Source organism: Coregonus clupeaformis, chromosome 27, assembly GCF_020615455.1.
Source record: "Coregonus clupeaformis isolate EN_2021a chromosome 27, ASM2061545v1, whole genome shotgun sequence".
In the NCBI taxonomy this organism is placed as follows: domain Eukaryota; kingdom Metazoa; phylum Chordata; class Actinopteri; order Salmoniformes; family Salmonidae; genus Coregonus; species Coregonus clupeaformis.
This window is the reverse complement of record NC_059218.1, coordinates 937122-955105: the sequence shown is the minus strand read 5'-3', so window position 1 is coordinate 955105 and position 17984 is coordinate 937122. Positions and strand designations below refer to the sequence as shown.

General features: G+C 46.0%; 1 protein-coding gene across 2 annotated transcripts; it reads right to left on the bottom strand.

Moving 5' to 3' along the window:
- Window positions 1–871: 871 nt before the first annotated feature.
- Window positions 872–17400, bottom strand: LOC121541502 (inactive carboxypeptidase-like protein X2). Of its 2 annotated transcripts, none has more exons than XM_041850565.2 (21): window positions 16510–17400; window positions 12697–13005; window positions 12454–12498; window positions 12148–12234; window positions 11862–11906; window positions 11706–11759; window positions 11558–11617; window positions 10843–10920; window positions 10028–10137; window positions 9400–9539; window positions 8994–9078; window positions 8672–8816; window positions 8376–8455; window positions 7998–8121; window positions 7673–7869; window positions 7282–7455; window positions 6924–7055; window positions 2977–3232; window positions 2583–2722; window positions 2267–2366; window positions 872–2010 (listed from the first exon to the last, which is right to left on the bottom strand). In XM_041850565.2, exons 1-21 carry the CDS (start codon window positions 16751–16753, stop codon window positions 1415–1417), a joined length of 3201 nt encoding a protein of 1066 aa, XP_041706499.2. In that variant the 5' UTR covers window positions 16754–17400; the 3' UTR covers window positions 872–1414. The 2 variants fall into 2 exon arrangements, with proteins under 2 accessions (XP_041706499.2, XP_041706500.2); XM_041850566.2 differs by having other exon boundaries at window positions 12148–12231.
- Window positions 17401–17984: the final 584 nt, after the last annotated feature.

Here is a 17984-nt window from a genome sequence, read left to right as displayed (position 1 = left end):
TGTCAATATCTTCAAGAAAGCATAGTATTGTGTTCTTAAACGTTCACTTACAACTGAATCTACTCCTTCCTCAACATCTCTTACCCTCTCAAGCAACCCTTGACCTATCACTGACTGAGGGAGTAACCAAGGTGGGATTATCTTCCAAACTGCACCAAAACAGAGAAGAAGAGGCGATAATCTTTGTCCAAAGAGGATGTTGACTAAACCCACGTCATTAGCGGAAATACGTTTATCCTCGGAAATGTCCATGTTTACAATGCCGCGTTCAAAACAACTGGGAACTCGGAACTCGGAAATCTCTGACATCCGACTTCAGTGCGTTCAAGATAATTGGGAACTCTGAAAAAAACGAGCTTTCAACTCGGAATTCCAAGTCAGAAACTCAGGCATCCTTGTAGAGCTCCGACTTTCCGACCTGAAGATCACTGATGTGATTTCACCTCTTTTTTTTCTGAGTTCCCATGCCGCGTTCACGTGCTAGTCGGAACTAGGAAACTTGGAAATGTCCGTCTTGCTAACTGGTTGAAAGCGGCATGTGTATAACTTCAACCAGTTAGCAAGTCGGACATTTCTGAGTTTCCTAGTTCTGACTAGCACGTGAACGTGGCACCAGTTGTCTTGAATGCATCAAGAATTCCAAAACTTCAGTGGGAGAAAGGTACCTACCCCTTCCTTCAGCGTCACTCAAATACTGTTCATGAAATGTGCTGTTATTATTTACTTTATTAACAACACAATTTGTACCCCAATATTTAGGACAATATGTTATCAAAATAAATATGTATTATAATCAAGTTGTGGTGCTATTTCTCTAGGCTAAGGCCTGCCTACATCAGTATAAACCACAAAGATATTATATCATGAAACATATTTTTAGAAAATTCCTTTAATGTGACATTACATGAAAACACACACATACTGTAGTTAACAATCCTATTTAACCAAACATAAGAAAACACTTTTTGAGGCAAGGCACGAATTGAGTGTGTTTCCAATAACCTTTTTTTACTCACTCTTTCATTGTGAAACATTTGAAGCAACCTATTATTATCTAAATGCTATTCTCCTAGATATCTCAGAGTAGGCTTGCTTGAGTAAATAATATCAATAACATGCCTTTGACTCCCTGATCTGTAGAGAGAGAATGTGACCTATTCTCTGATCAATGTGTGTGCATCACAAAAATATATCAGAATAAATGTAAAACCATCATGAGACATTAATAGAAGAGCACAGAGAAAGTATTATTCTTTTAATATAAAAAGTGCTACAAAAATGCAATTACAATATTGTCTTTCAGCTCTGCACAGAATGAAATTAGTTTTTTATTTCCCACAATTTGAATAATGCATTTTAGCTATGATTGTGTATTTACAAACTGTAATTTGTTACTTTAGTAATTAAATTAAATTCAGTAATCATCAAACTTGTAATCAAAGGTGTAGTCCCCCGTGGGCTCTGACTCCTGGATTTCTGTGAGGATCTCGGCCTGCGTGGGCTCTGTGTACAAACTCTCCACAGGGAACCACGAGTCATACCAGGAAGTAGTGCTCTCGGTCACCAGCTCCGCCGTCGTCGTGGGGGCCGGCGTGGTGGTCGTGGTGGCAACGGTCGTGGTGGTGGAGAGGTTGGCCCTGAGTCTCTGCTGGCGCAGCTTGCGCAGGCGCATCAGCCGTAACCGGCGGAGATTATTACCATTCTGGGAGTCGCCCGTCCCGCCACCGGTGTCCGTCTTTGTGGTGTTCATGCTGCCAACGGCCCCACCACTGATGTCACTTCCTGCCTGGGGCGGTGCCTTGGTGACAAGCCGTATTGGCCTCTTGCCGTGGAGGGCCATGATCTGCTTGATGCGATCCCAGTTGGACTTGGCCAGGGTGAAGCTGCAGGGTGTGGCCCCGGAGTCATAGCCCACCATGCAAAGCCGGGTCTGGGGAGTGTGGCCGTCGGCACGGGCCGTCACACGGTACTCCCCGGGATTCAACAACCGCCAGTAGTCTCCGGCTGCAGCTACGGGGGGGGGGGGGCAGAGAGGGAGGAAGGGGGTGTGAGAAAGGGAGGGAGCAGAGAGAGAGAAAGAGAGAGAGAGAGAGAGAGAGAGAGAGAGAGAGAGAGAGGGGGAGAGAGGATCAGAAATAAGGAACTACCATGTACATTCTAAGGAAGACCTTCTGGTAAGAAGTTCTCTTTGATCTGTGGTCTTCCTCTGCGATGTGCTGTGTGTGTGTGTGTGTGTGTAGTTGTGTGTGTGTAAATGCAGGTTTACCAGTCTTGACGTCGTGCTTGATACCGTCCACAGAGATGGTGGCATTGGCCAGGGGTTTGCCCTCCATGTCCCTCACTATACCCTTTATCCCACGATGCACCTGGCACAGGAAACAGAAAACAGTACCTCTATCAGGGCTCAACGCTCAGATGACATCACTGGGCGCAAAACAATCAAGTACAGTATTTACTCAGTGGTACATAAACCAATAACGTTAATAAAATAACATAAAGTAACAAAAGGCACAGTAAAATATATTAAAAAGAAGATAATATTAAACATTAATTTATGTTGTCTGTGTAGTGTGTATTCTGACCTGTTCTATGAAGGACAGTAGTGCCTCACGGTTGTTCTCCCACTCCAGAGGCAGCTCACTCTCGTGAGGAAACTTGTCACAGCCCAGGAAGATGGACAGCTCAAAGCAGTTAGTGTGCAGGTAGCTGAAGTCATTCATACCTGGGGGTTTACATCATGGTGGGGAGGGAAGGATAAAACATGAGATAGTGTTAATTAGGAGTCTCTTAACGCTGTCTGCTTCTCTCTACTTTAACCTGATTTTTCATATTTCTCTCTTCCTCTCTCATTCTCTCTTTGTCATACTCTCTCCTTTCCCCCCCATCTCTCTCTCTCCTGCACCCTCCTTCAGACTCCTCTCTTCTCTCGCCCCTCCTCCACTCTTCACGTCTTTACCCGTCCCCATTGACACTCACTCCCCACCACAGGTTTCCAGCTGGCCCTGTTGATGATGCCCTGTCCCCCAGAGATGTCGTCGGTGTGGCAGGAGCCCCGCTGGGTCTCCGTCATGGTCAAGTGGCTGTGGGCGTACGACATGGCCAGCCAGCGGAACATGGTGTCATCTGCCGTCTCCCGTAGCGCGTCCCCGTTCTGACGCTGCATACGGGCCCAAGTCTCCTCGTTCATCTCATGGTCCATACCGGGTCGAGACCCACGGCGAGACCCCAACGTCTGTTGGAAGACACAGGAATCAAATTATGTTAATGTGATAGAATGTAATTTTTTTCTTTAACCTTTATTTAACTAGGCAAGTCAGTTAAGAACAAATTCTTATTTACAATGACAGCCTATCAAAAGGCAAAAGGCCTCCTGTGGTGACGGGGGCTGGGATTTAAAAAATAAATATATATATATACATAAATATAGGACCAAAGACACATCACAACAAGAGAGACACCACAACACTACATAAAGAGAGACCTAAGACAACAACATAGCATGACAGCAACACACGACAGCACAGCAAGGTAGCAACCCAACATGAAAACAACATGGTAGCAACACAACATGGCAGCAGCACAACATGGTAGCAGCACAAGACATGGTACAGACATTATTGGGCACAGACAACAGCACAAAGGGCAAGAAGGTAGAGACAACAATACATCACGCGAAGAAGCCACAACTGTCAGTAAGAGTGTCCATGATTTGAGTCTTTGAATGAAGAGATGGAGATAAAACTGTCCAGTTTGAGTGTTTCTTGCAGCTCGTTCCAGTCGCTAGCTGCAGCGAACTAGAAAGAGGAGCGACCCAGGGATGTGTGTGCTTTGGGGACCTTTAACAGAATGTGACTGGCAGAACGGGTGTTGTATGTGGAGGATGAGGGCTGCAGTAGGTATCTCAGATAGGGGGGAGTGAGGCATAAGAGGGTTTTGTAAATAAGCATCAACCAGTGGGTCTTGCGACGGGTATACAGAGATGACCAGTTTACAGAGGAGTATAGAGTGCAGTGATGTGTCCTATAAGGAGCATTGGTGGCAAATCTGATGGTCGAATGGTAAAGAACATATAGCCGCTTGAGAACACCCTTACCTGCCAATCTATAAATTATGTCTCCATAATCTAGCATGGGTTGGATGGTCATCTGAATCAGGGTTAGTTTGGCAGCTGGGGGGAAAGAGGAGCGATTACGATAGAGGAAACCAAGTCTACATTTAACCTTAGCCTGCAGCTTTGATATGTGCTGAGAGAAGGACAGTGTACTGTCTAGCCATACTCCCAAGTACTTGTATGAGGTGACTACCTCAAGCTCTAAACCCTCAGAGGTAGTGATCACGCCGGTGGGGAGAGGGGCATTCTTCTTACCAAACCACATGACCTTTGTTTTGGAGGTGTTCAGACAACGTTAAGGGCAGAGAAAGCTTGTTGGACACTAAGAAAGCTTTGTTGTAGAGCGTTTAACACAAAATCCGGGGAGGGGCCAGCTGAGTATAAGACTGTATCATCTGCATATAAATGGATGAGAGAAAATCCTACTGCCTGAGCTATATTGTTGATGTAAATTGAGAAGAGCGTGGGGCCTAGGATCGAGCCTTGGGGTACTCCCTTGGTGACAGGCAGTGGCTGAGATAGCAAATGTTCTGACTTTATACACTGCACTCTTTGAGAGAGGTAGTTAGCAAACCAGGCCAAAGACCCCTCAGAGACACCAATACTCCTTAGCCGGGCCGACAAGGATGGAATGGTCTACCATATCAAAAGCTTTGGCCAAGTCAATAACAATAGCAGCACAACATTGCTTAGAATCAAGGGCAATGGTGACATCATTTAGGACCTTTAAGGTTGCAGTGACACATCCATAACATGAGCGGAAACCAGATTGCATACCAGAGGGAATATTATAGACATCAAGAAAGCCAGTCAGCTGAATATTGACAAGTTTTTCCAAAACTTTTGATAAACATGGCAATATGGAAATTGGCCTATAACAGTTAGGATCAGCTTGATCTCCCCTTTAAATAAAGGACGCACCGTGGTTCCCTTCCAAGCAATGGGAACCTCCCCAGAGAGGAGAGACAGGTTAAAAATGTCAAAGATAGGCTTGGCGATGATTGGGGCAGCAACCTTAAAGAAGAAAGGGTCTAAACCATCTGACCCAGATGTTTTTTTGGTGTCAAGTTTAAGGAGCTCCTTTAGCACCTCGGACTCAGTGACCGCCTGCAGGGAGAAACTGTGTAGCGGGGCAGGGGAAAAAGAGTGAGGAGCATCGGGGCTAGTCGCATTAGAAGGTGTGGGAGATGAGGAACTGTTGGACAAGCAAGGAGGCATGGTTGAGTCAAATAGGAATCCTGACTTAATGAAGTGGTGATTAAAGAGCTCAGCTATGTGCTCTTTGTCAGTAACAGCCACATCATCAACATTAAGGGACATGGGCAGCTGTGAGGAGAAGGGTTTATTATCCAGGTCTTTAACTGTTTTCCAGAACTTCTTGGGGTTAGACCCACAGAGAGAGAACTGCTCCTTAAAGTAACTAACTTTAGCCTTCCGGATAGCCAGAGTGCATTTATTTCTCATTTGCCTGAACGAGAGCCAGTCAACCTGAGTAAGCATGTGCCGAGCCTTTCGCCATATGAAATTCTTGAGGTGGAGTAACTCTGCCAGATCACGGTCGAACCAGGGGCTTAACCTGTTTTTAATTCTCATTTTCTGTATGGGGGTGTGTTTGTTAACAATACCACTGAAAATATAAAAAAAGAAGGTCCAAGCGTCTTCGACAGAGAGGATCAAGCTGATTCTATCCCAATTTACAGAGGCCAGGTCATGAAGGAAGGCTTGCACATTCAAGTTTTTTAGCAAGCGTCTATGACAAATCAGGACAGGTTGTTTCACTGAGTAGCCATTACGAACACAGGCTGTAAAACAGTGATCACTAAGGTCATTACAGAAAACACCAGACTGATACCTATCAGGATCATTTGTTAGGATAACATCAAGGAGAGTAGCCTTTTCTGGGGGTTGGGAGTCATATACCTTGTGGGATTGGTAATAATCGGAGAAAGATTTAGGGAGTCCCATTGCTTTAGGACTTGGTCAGGTGGTTTAAGCATATCCCAGTTTAGGTCACCTAGTGTAAGGGGCCAGGAGAGAGCTTAGGGTAGGTAGGGTACAGGCCGGTGCTGATGGTGAACGATAACACCCAGCAACAGTCAACAAAGAGCTATTTGAAAGTTGAGTGCTTAAAACCAGCAAATCAAATTGTTTGGGGACAGACTTGGTGGAGACAACCAAGCACTGAAGGTGTTCCTTGGTAAAGATTGCTACTCCACCACCTTTGGAAGATCTGTCTTGCCGGAAAAGGTTATAAACAGAAAGGTTAACATCAATGTTCAAAACTCTCTTTCTTAACCACGTCTCAGTAATGACCAACACATCTGAATTGGAGCTGTGAACCCACACTTTCAATTAATCCATTTTAGGTAATAAGCTTCTTATGTTAACGTGCAGAAAGCCCAGGCTTTTACGAGAGCAGATATCAGTGAAGCAGATATCAGAGCACAAGTCAGAATTGGGGCTAGCAACAGTAGATGGGCCAGGTTGTACATGCACATTTCCAGATATCATCAGCAGTAATACAATCAGGGCACGGCCGAGGACAGGGAGAGCTCTGCAGTGTTGATTTTTTTATGACATTTGAATGTGCATCAGATGGCAACAAGATCATATTGTACAGAAATGTCATCAGGTAACATGAATACAAAGCCGGCGAGAGGTGGTTAGAATAGGATGGAAATAGGATCCTATTCTCTTGGCTCCCTGTGCAGATATAATTCTATGGGTATGTCTGAAATTCCCTAGATAAAGATTCCCTATATAGTGGACTACTTTTCCTGCTTTATCTTATTCCAGCCACAACAGAACCCACCCCTGCAGCCTTTGGAGGCCGCTGCATGTCAAACGGGTACGCCACCACTTTTTCTCCCCCCTGCAAATTGGCTCCCAACACAAATGGGGTCCGCTCCATCCAGTTAATGATAGCTTTGGTCTCCAGGGCAACCTACAAAAAGAGAGAGAGAGAGAGAGAGAGAGAGAGAGAGAGAGAGAGAGAGAGAGAGAGAGAGAGAGAGAGAGAGAGAGAGAGAGAGAGAGAGAGAGAGAGAGAGAGAGAGAGAGAGAGAGAGAGAGAGAGAGAGAGAGAGAGAAAATAGACTGTGGTGTAATTGTAAATTGAACAGTACAAAATCAGTAACAGAAACAACAACGTCTCGAGCCCAAACACCCACTGAGCCATTGAGGAAGTTCTCTGGGAGAGGGATGTGGTGATTGGGTACAATGCGTGGGACCCAGCCCCTGTCCTCTGCCCCCCACAGAACACTGTTGAGGTCCGGGAAGTTCTGGAAGATATCGTATCCCTCCTCCGTCCAGTGGCCCAGACCCCAGTTCCCCATCTCAGAGCCCTGGAGACGAGAGAGGACAGGTGAGAAAATAATAAAGAAACGATCTCTATTGGAGAGATTATTGCAAATACCCTTCTAAGAGCAGGCAGTTTGGGACTAGGGTTGAGAGAAATAGGATATGGAAAGGACATTGTGTAATGTTACATTGGTTCCAGTTTAATCAATTAAAACATATATATCCCTTGTTGGAGCATCTTTCTGGAATGAGGTCCCTCACCATTTCGTAAGCCAGTTCGTAGGCGTCTGGGTTGAGTGAGGGAACCAGGTGTATTCTCACACCCTCCACCAGGCGGCGCACTCGGGGGTTGTCGTCATTGTACTCCTTACACATGAACTGCATCAGCAGGAGGAGCAGCTCCCGCCCCAGCGCCTCATTACCATGGAGACCTGCCGTGTAGCGGAACTCCGGCTCACCTGTTGAGGAAGATGATGTCTTTATGTAACAGTGTTTTGTGATCACTTAGTATGTGTGTGAGTTCCATTGCTGTATGGCTCACCTATCACTCACACACACACACACACACACACTTACACACACACACCTGTCTGGTGTTCCCCGGGGTTGTCAGAGATCTCCATGGCGTACATCTTCAGGCCAGCAGAGCTCTTCCCAATGTTATAGATCCTTGTGATGTTAGGACACTCCTCATTTATCACCTTCATCATCTGGGATGGAGAGAGGGAGGGAGGAGAGAGATGTGGGAGTGATGGAGGGAGGGAGATGGGAGTGATGGAGGGAGAGATGGAAAGATGGAGGGAGAGAGGAGAGTGATGTGTTAGGTGGGCGTGATGGAGGGGGAGCAGGAGGAGAGAGAGGGAGAGGAGGAGAGAGAGAGGAGAGGGATGAGGGAGAGATGAAAGAGACAGTGGCTATCTCACCTGTCACACCCACCTGTGTCACACTCTCATTTCAGACTCACCTGTCTCATCTCCTTATAGTTGTGGTGTCTGAAGTCCAGGTCGTCTGTGGGGTTGACCTCATTCTCACTACGGAAGCTGCCTGCGGGGAGGGAAGGGAGAAAAAACATTGGAAGCATGTGGTGGGATTCATATGGGAGAGGTCATTCACGGGAGAGTAACGGGGATGGTTGTGGGGGTGATTATGATCATTTTAGAGGTCATGGAGGTGATGGAGTTAGGGCTGTGATGAGGTTCTGGAGTGTATGGAGGGGATGTGTCACTGATGTGATGGGGTTTTGCATTGTGTTGGACTCACTGGGCAGTTGGCAGGCCATGACCTCAGCTCTGAGACACAGGCTACCGTTCCAGCTCTGTGGAAGGATACGGATGTAACGTGCCACGATTGGCCAATCAAACTCCACCATCACTGGAGTGTCCCTATCCACGTTGCCATAGAACAACTGGAGGGATGGAGATGGGAGAGGGAGGGAGGAGGGATGCAGGGACAGAGAGGGGAGGAAGAAGAGGGGGAGGAGGAGAGGGTATGGAGAGGAGAAGAAGGGGAAAGATTAGAGCGGAGGAAAGAAATGGGATAATAAATTGGCAGCTACACTGACCAATCTTAAGCGGTTACTCACCCACTCAGCATAGCCATCGTGGAGCACCGTCCAATCACGACTGTCGTTACTGAAGGACACGTAGAACGTGGACACAAAATCTTCCCTGAAATACAGAGAGAGAGAGAGAAGAGAGAGAGACTTGCACTTTACAAGTCATATGAATATCCAACATCTTGTAATCTCTAACATTCAAAGTGCCAGTTGATTCTACAGGAAAGATTCAATTTCCTATGACTTTTTCCCTATAATCTCTTTTGCAGCATTCTGCTTATCTAATGGATAAAACTCAAACTATGGATGTATATGGTGTTTGGTTTGGATTCATTTCAAATCAATTGTGCAGGCTAATGGGGATTCCACCTGGCCCTGGCTGTGTGAACGGTGCAGTGACCCCAGTGCAGTGACCTCGGACAGCAGGACTTACGCTGTGTCTGAGTTCCTGCCCTGTACGATGACTCCAGTGAACTCCACCTCTCTGCGAGCGTCCAGCTCAAACCAGTGGTTATTCTCCTCTGGCTCGGCGCACCACGCACCCCCGTACACACCCTCGTCATCACCGGAGCTCTGGGGAGACAAAATAGTCCCCTCACTGGTCAATCATGCAGCATCGCCTAAAGATCTAACTGAGGAGATAGTTGGAAGGAAAAGCTCCCTAGGTAGGAATTAACCTTGAGAGGAACCAGTCTCTAGAGAGGGAGCCCATTTTCCAGTACTATGGTGTACAGTATGTAGTATACTCAGTATATCTGCAGTACTATGGTGTACAGTATGTAGTATATTCAGTATATCTGCAGTACTATGGTGTACAGTATGTAGTATACTCAGTATATCTGCAGTACTATGGTGTACAGTATGTAGTATACTCAGTATATCTGCAGTACTATGGTGTGTATGTTATGTAGTATATATTATACAATACAGTGTGTACCTGCATGTGGAGACTGCCCCTCTCAGAAGAGAAACCGTGGTGAGACTGAGACGAAGCAGTACTCTGGTGTAGTACTGTGTATCTATATACTACAGTGTAGTGTTTTATAGTGTACTCTTTGTACCTGCATGTTGAGCCTGCCTCTCTGAGCTGAGAAGCCGTGGTGAGACTGAGACGAGGCCAGCAGCTGGTCATCATCAACACGATGGGACTCCAGGCCTAGAGGAGGGCATTCTGGGAAAACAAAACAAAACAAGTAATAACTAATGGGACACACTCCAAAACAAAACAGTTCAGTCAGCCATGCTAAATGTTTTGGTCTGTAGTCATCAAGAGCAACAGGCTAAAAACACTCCATACTGACCACAAACAAACACACTCACACACACACATGCACCCAGCACGCACGCACACTCACCCACAAACACACACAATGCTTTTGTGAATTCTGAAAGGGGCGAAAAGAGAATGGTTGTTTTCAAGTGCGGCCAAAAAAATGGTCACAGCATTCTTTTTCCTTTTTATGTTATCTCGAAGGCCATAAAACGAGTCTCAGATCTGGTACTTGTAAAAGGAAGAGAAAGAGAGAGTGAGAAAGAGAGAGAACATGCTAGTCGTCTCCTAGTCTGACTGTACAGTAAACATCTATTTCTGGCAGGACCAGATGGCTGATTGGGGAGAAAAACAGGTTATTACAGGAAACAGGAGAAAACAGGCCAACATTTCAACAGTATCTAACTACGACAGATAGACACTCTCACATATCAAAGACTGTGACGTACACGTTTACTGTCATGTCCTGTTGGGGTTACTGTAAGACTGGCGGTGGGGTTGGGAAATGTGAAGGAAAAGGGTTGGGAGTAAAGGGGCTCGAGTAAAGTTGAAGCTGATCATTAATGAACATGATTATGAAAACCAGTGCTGAGGTGATTTTCTTACTCTTGGGCTTGGCGTGTAACGGGATCTGCCTCAGCCTCTCCTCCTCTTCCTCTTCCCACATCTTCCTCAGCCGCTCCACTGTGGTGCATGATGGGAAAACAAGATGTGACTGGGCATGTTTACGTACCGCCATTACTCTCCAGCTCAGCAAGCATCAAATACTTTCATATGTGCTGCCGGGACAGTACTGCACAGTTACTGCCATTCCATTTCCCTCCAATAAGTCTGCATATTCTCATAAACAAATGGCTCAGTTTACTCTATTAAACTACACTGATAGGCCTACACCGGGTGGTGAATTTAACTCCACTTTACATCATCAAATTTACACTTGAAAGCTCTCAAGCAGACACAGCCTGCTCTGCACACAGTCAAAAGGAAGCCCAATCCCCCTACCTTCTTCCCTCCCCACTCGTCTGTCTCACTGATACTGAGGCCCAGGGCCACAACACGTGGCAGCAGCTGTTTTGATAAACCCTATTATTTCCCTAATCGCTCTCCCTCCCTCTCCCCCTTCTCAATCCAACAGCCATTGACTTCTCAATTATTTTCTCCTTCCACTCCCCAACATTGACAATGTCACAATCTACAGGCTATAATGTACCTTGTTCCATAAACAACCCAGTCGTCTAAGTGATGAATGAACACATAAGGGTGTCCTAAAGGGACAGAGCTACAGGGTTCTCCCTGACAGAAAGATCAAAGTGATTCAGACCTTTTTCCTCCTTCTCTTTGCGAGCTTTCTCTGCCTCCTCCTCTAGCTTCTTAGCTGCCACTGTGGAGAGAGAGAGAGACGTTTCAGAGGGGAGCGCTCTTACAGAGCATGATAATTAACCAGACAGACAGACAGGTGGTGTACCTACAATCTGCATAATCATACTCTTCGTACCAGGGCATGGGCGGCACGGTGGTTTCCTCTGAAAGAAAAATACATTTATTTTGTGTGCATGCTAAATAAATGCTAAATAAACTATTGAAACTAGTACTGTAATTTGTTACGTGATGAGATTCGCTGTTACCTGGTACATACATGATGACCTCAGTGGTGGTCCGCTCTCTGTCAGCTGTGAACAGACGTTTAGATGCCTTATAGGGCTGAACAACTATACCACAGCTTTCTGTTTCTGTACTCTACATGAACATGTGTTTCCTCTCAACTTTCACAAACATTAGGCTTTGACAATATAAGTGTTTTGCTTTTGTTGTAATTTCTTATAGATGATCATAATCTCTGCCAAGCTGAACTCATGCATCAAAACAGAGAAGATTGGATTGAAAGTGATAGTTGAGTCATGTCAGACGCACGCTTGGCGTCCCAGTAATCTTGGTCATGCTCTGTCAGGGTCTTGGAGCCAGTAGAGGGAGGTGTGGGTCCCGAGGGTCTCCTGTCTACTGGGCAGAAACAACACACACAAACCACAACGCAGAGTCAACAGAGAAATATTGGCTAAAACGCCTCGCATTGCAAATGAATGAGATTATACTGAAACATTACATTAACGTGACCTGCTTGTTTTCAAAGGTCTAACATGAAAAGAACCAGCTCATATCACAGAGATAAGCTGATTTCGCATATGTCATCTCATTGTCTTATATCAAACCATCTCTTACCCTGGCCTGGCTCTCGGGGCTCCTTTGGGGTCACAGGTGGAATCACTGCAGAGACAGAACAACCGTTCTATTAAGTCACAAACCAACACACTGCATTAAAAGACTATAGTGCCTACTCAACCTACAGCCCAGCTGTACTAAAAGACTAACGTAATATTGTAAAGCATCTTTGGGTCCTAGAAAAGCACTATATAAATCAAATATACATCTGTATCATTATTATTAAAGCCTCTGTATATGTACATCTGTCCCAGCCCAGCTCAATCAGCAGTTTCTCCTCCTCTTCCTCCAGAGTGGGTCTTTTGGTCACCGGCTTCACTCCCTTGTCCTTCTCTGCTGTTGTCTTGGAGGCCTTCGTAGCTTTGGGCTTGGTGACCTTGAGTGCCTTGGTGGCTTTAGGTGCCTTGGTAGCCTTGGGCTTCTTGGGCGCCTTGGTGGCTTTCGGTGCCTTGGTAGCCTTGGGCTTCTTGGGTGCCTTGGTGGCTTTCGGTGCCTTCGGGGCTTTCTGCTTCTTGGCTTTGGCCTCCCTCTCTGCAGCTTTCTTTGCCCTGGCTGAAGAGAGAGAGCGAGAGTGTGTGAGAAAGAGCTTTCAATTAAAAATGACCACCACCATTACTACACCTAGCCTCATCCAGAAAATTAGAAAAAGAGAATAGAAGGTTGGAACAGAAGACGGGACCACTAACTACAGCGAGAGAGAGAGAGAGAGAGAGAGAGAGAGAGAGAGAGAGAGAGAGAGAGAGAGAGAGAGAGAGAGAGAGAGAGAGAGAGAGAGAGAGAGAGAGAGAGAGAGAGAGAGAGAGAGAGAGAGAGAGAGAGAGAGAGAGAGAGAGAAAAAAAATAGAGACTGTGGTGTAATTGGAAATTGAACAGTACAAAACCAGTAACAGAAACAACAACGTCTCGAGCCCAAACACCCACTGAGCCATTGAGGAAGTTCTCTGGGAGAGGGATGTGGTGATCCAAGTATCCCTTTGCCCTCTCTCTCTCCCTCTCTTATCGTTCCTATTTCCTGAAGGACAGGCCTGAACAAATTCCTCCTCTCCCACAGTGTTCAATGGTTCAGTAATGAAGCTGAACCCTGGCACGGACAGACAGGGTCAGCCACGTCACTGCTTTGTTTTGGTTTCAGGCCAAGCAGCCAGCCGGCCAAACTCAAACCCACTGTGTTGACGGTCCTTCAACTCTCAGAGTGTCGACAGCTGTCCAACTGTTCCTGGTTGGTTAGTTATGGCTTGTGGATAATGCTTCATTAATGGTATAATAATTTACACTTCAGTCCCGCACCAAGCAAAAAGTTGAGTTAAAGATGTAGCGCTACAGTGCTTACCCAAGAAAGTATTGTGAACTACCACTATTTCATATGATGATTTACAAACAGTTTACTTATGGTTAACAATGTTTTTTTTTAAAGCAGTTTGTAATCAAAGCAGTTTGTAATCAAAAGTGTTCAGTGACTTGCCATACTCAGAGACACAGAGACACTGCAGCTGTGGAAAGAGACTAGTGCAACCATGTCTGCTGGTCTGTAATTGCCCTCAGACCAGCAGACAGACACAGGACTGTAACAGACAGAGAAGTGCTTGTTTTCTCCCAGTAGACTTCAGTAGACCTGTTCCTGCAGCTCTGTAATGGTTCCATGATGACATCACAGCATTACCTAGCTGTCTAAAATGTAAATGTCAACATCCTCACACACACAGCCAGGCCAGCTAAACACACAGCCCAGTAAACTGTCTGCTCTCTCTCTTTCTGTCTACTCGCCTTTTCCACTAACATCCTATTTGTAGGTAAGGATTTTCCTTAAGTGCTGTAAAACCAATGAGGTTACACTACAGAGTAAGTGAGAACTCAAGCCTGAAGAAGGCTGTTTTTTTCCCCATAAAGATACATAGATATCTGAAGGTAAAAACAAGGAAGCACCCCTGGATCCCTGTGGGACGTCTGTGGCACCGTGAGTCATCCCATTTTATCACAAGTTAAATACATAAGGCATGCCATTTGTATTCATAATTGTATCTCCCTGCAGCACAACCAAATGAAAGATCTCTCAGTGGTTCCCGGTTCTGCAAACTCAGCTTTTTTAATGTAACCTAATTCTAACAGCCTGGAATGGCTTTGGAAAGAGCTAGTAGAGTTGTGGCTTTGCAGTGGAAAATGTAATAGTGTACACATGAAACATCACTTCCATTGTTACAACTGGGCCCAGTCATAAATTCTCTCTCCTTGTTTATGGAAAACACACTGTGAAAATGTTTCTGTATTTTGCACAAATCTTCTGGAAATTGGTGGCCTGGGTATGCAGAAAGATGTTATAATGTATTCAATCAGATAGCCAAATAATGCAATATTTTCTCTCAGATAAATTATATAAAGAGTGGACTGATTTGAGGTCATGAAACCAGAGATGTGTTGGTTCTGCCAAGAAAACGCTGTCAGACAGCTAAGTGTATATCACAGTAACCCTCTCCCTCATCCCTGAATTATTGTAGTGTTAGCCACACATACGCACACACACACGCACGCAAGCATGCACGCAAACACATACACACAAACACACACACACACACACACACCTACCACACACTTACTCACAACCTAACCTAATGTAGCAAGCGTGAAAAGACACCTGAGCGGAGTCCCCAGATCCGTTTCTCAGCGGAAATGGAAGTTAGGTTGAAAATACTGTATCCTGGAAAACCGGAAACATCCGCTTTCTTCCGACACCGCTAAGAGTGCACACAACTCTGCATCAGCCAAACACCACATGGTTACTCACCGGTTAAATCCACAGTAAGTAGTCTTCCCACTTTTCCACTACAACATAAACTTGTCAAACCTTTAAAGTAAACTGTATGTGTATGTATACATGCCTCTTAGAAAATTGGTCTTCGGAGATAATTGGTGGATAATCAAGACTCCTACACCACAGAGGGTCTAGACAGTCTCACTGAAAACATATTGTTGACAGATAACTGTGTGGTTTCCCAATGCAATGGAGAGTGTAGAGAGGATGGAGAGAGAGAGGGGGATGGAGAGAGAGAGGGGGATGGAGAGAGAGAGAGGGGATGGAGAGAGAGAGGGGGATGGAGAGCGAGAGGGGGATGGAGAGCGAGAGGGGGATGGAGAGAGAGAGGGGGATGGGGAGAGAGAGGGGGATGGAGAGAGAGGGGGATGGAGAGAGAGAGGGGGGTGGAGAGAGAGAGGGGGGATGGAGAGAGAGAGGGGGATGGAGAGAGAGAGGGGGATGGAGAGAGAGAGGGGGATGAGGAAGAGGGACGTTAAGAGGAGGGTAAAGAGAGAAGGGTTGTAAAAAGAAGGATGAGGAGAGGATGGAAAGGAAACCCACTGAACCATCGCTTACCACCCTGCTTCTGCCATGAGCCAGACCAGATGTGTTTGCCATCTACACATGCATGCACACACACACACACACACACACACACACACACACACACACACACGTACACATACAAGCACACACACACACACAGACACTGCTGACCTGGGATGTTTCCCGCTGCCTGTGAGAAATTGTGAGTAATTTGACAGTACGATGCTTAAGGAATGATTACTCGGACTCCCACACATTGTTCAGTACTATTATTACATATCTAAACTATAGAGAAACAACATTATAGAAAAGTTCTGCTGCTCAGTTACCCTCCCCTCTCAGATCAGATGGCATCAGGCATGTTGGGTTTAGATGAGACACCATGTTGGTTGGCTCCATGCACATGTCTTTCAGAGAGGAGTGTGTGGGACGCATTCAGCTGTGAGTTGTACTGGTCCAGGATCGTCTCTGTCAATGCCTCTGTCAAGGTCTCCACGCATGTTAGTGAACAAGATGTTAAAAGGGGAAAACTGGGCCAAGTCTTTTGTAAGTTTGCTCCCAAGAGGTTGATACAGGGATTGCTGGTTGATGGACCACCATGAAGATACAGTCAAGGAGAGAAAGAAGACAAAAAAAGAAGAAGAAGAAGAAGAAGAAGAAGAAGAAGAAGAAGAAGAAGAAGAAGAAGAAGAAGAAGCAGAACTGAAGGAGCCACCTCTTACCTGCCTCTACCTCCTCTGTAGATTTCTTCTTCTTTGGTTTGCTCTCCTCCACCTCCACGCCAGGGTCATCCATCATAACCTCCTCCCTCTCTTCCTCCCCCTCTCTCCCATGCGCCACAAGTCCAGCCTGTCTCACCTGTGTCTGGACACGTGCAGTGTCCTGTCCCTCTACACCTCCAGCCCAGCCCAGAACCCAGCAGAACATGGCCAGAGACACCCACAAACTCAACACTGCCCCCCTCATCTTCTTACTACACTCAGAACCAGGACCAGCACTCGCATGTGCAACCTGACCCCAGCTCTAAAAAGGCCTTATCTGCCGTGCAAGAGAAGATTCTTCAGTCACTCTGGTTGCACCAACAAAACAAAGGCAAGGTTGCAGACCAAATAGCCCAACTGTTTCAGTGACGCGCAAAATCTTCAGGCCATCCACAGTCTCTCACACAGACCAGTCAGAGTAGTCAGCTAACAGATGACCTGCATGTGCTAGACGAGCAACAACAATAGACCAACAGTCCTCAGGTGTAGAAGAAGTCTCAGCTGGAGTCAGTCTGTCTTGAAGAGTCTCTAAGAGCTTGAAGAGTCTAAGGGCGAGTAGCCGTGGAGTCTGAAGAAAAGTTTGTTGAAATCTTTGGTGTGTAGAACGTTTTGTTTTGTAGAAAGCTGGGGTGAAAACTTGGTGTGCAGATGTGTACCGAACTTAGTCCTGTTTGGTGGTGTGTCAGAGAGAGGAGAGGAGGAGGATAGAGCTGTGGGCTCAGGGTTTTGAAGCAGCCTCCTGGCAGAGACCAAGGAAAGGAAACGCAGATGCTTGCAGGAGTCTGGAGTCTCAGCAGCAGTTACACAGCACACTTCCTGGCTCCCGTCTGTTCCTCTCCCTCTCACTCCTCTGTAGGCATTCTTCTCTTATCCCCTCTCTCCTCCTCTCCCTCTCTTCACTTAACACAGGGGAGGAGCCGTCCACACTTCACATTCCAGGGGAAGAGAGATAGAGAGAGAAGAGAAGAATAGTCATGGGAAAAAACCTTTAGAGAATGTTTAGACTCAAAAGTTGACAAAAGTTGACAATTGACAAGGCATTTGCACAGAAAGACAAAATAGTGCATCCATTTTATCCAGCTAGGTCAACATGTTCAATGTGTTCTGAAAAACGACAGTATTTACACAGGATATGAATTGTTGGAGAGGAAAACTCATGCCATGTTTAAGAATGCACCCAAATCGTGTGGTTGGATATAAGTGTTTCAGCAGACCTGGTAAAAGACTGCACACACACACACACACACACACTGACCAAAACAACCCAGCACAGCTCCACATGCCTCCAGGTCATACAGGAGATGTCAGGACGTGTCCCTGTCTCCTACTCTGCTTTCAAGCAGAAAACAGGAGAAAAAGAGAGAGAGAAAAAAGAGAGATTAAGTGTGGAAAGGAGAGTGTGAGCTGAAAGTGAATTTGCAAAAAATAATACATGA

Excerpts from the sequence above, each read along its gene's own strand:
- LOC121541502 (XM_041850565.2), bottom strand. The coding sequence starts at position 16,753 with ATGAGGGGGGCAGTGTTGAGTTTGTGGGTGTCTCTGGCCATGTTCTGC. Across the intron at positions 11,760-11,861 it reads GGTCATCATGTATGTACCAG|AGGAAACCACCGTGCCGCCC; the intron begins GTAACAGCGAAT and ends TTTTTCTTTCAG. Across the intron at positions 8,122-8,375 it reads ACTATAAGGAGATGAGACAG|ATGATGAAGGTGATAAATGA; the intron begins GTGAGTCTGAAA and ends TCTCCATCCCAG.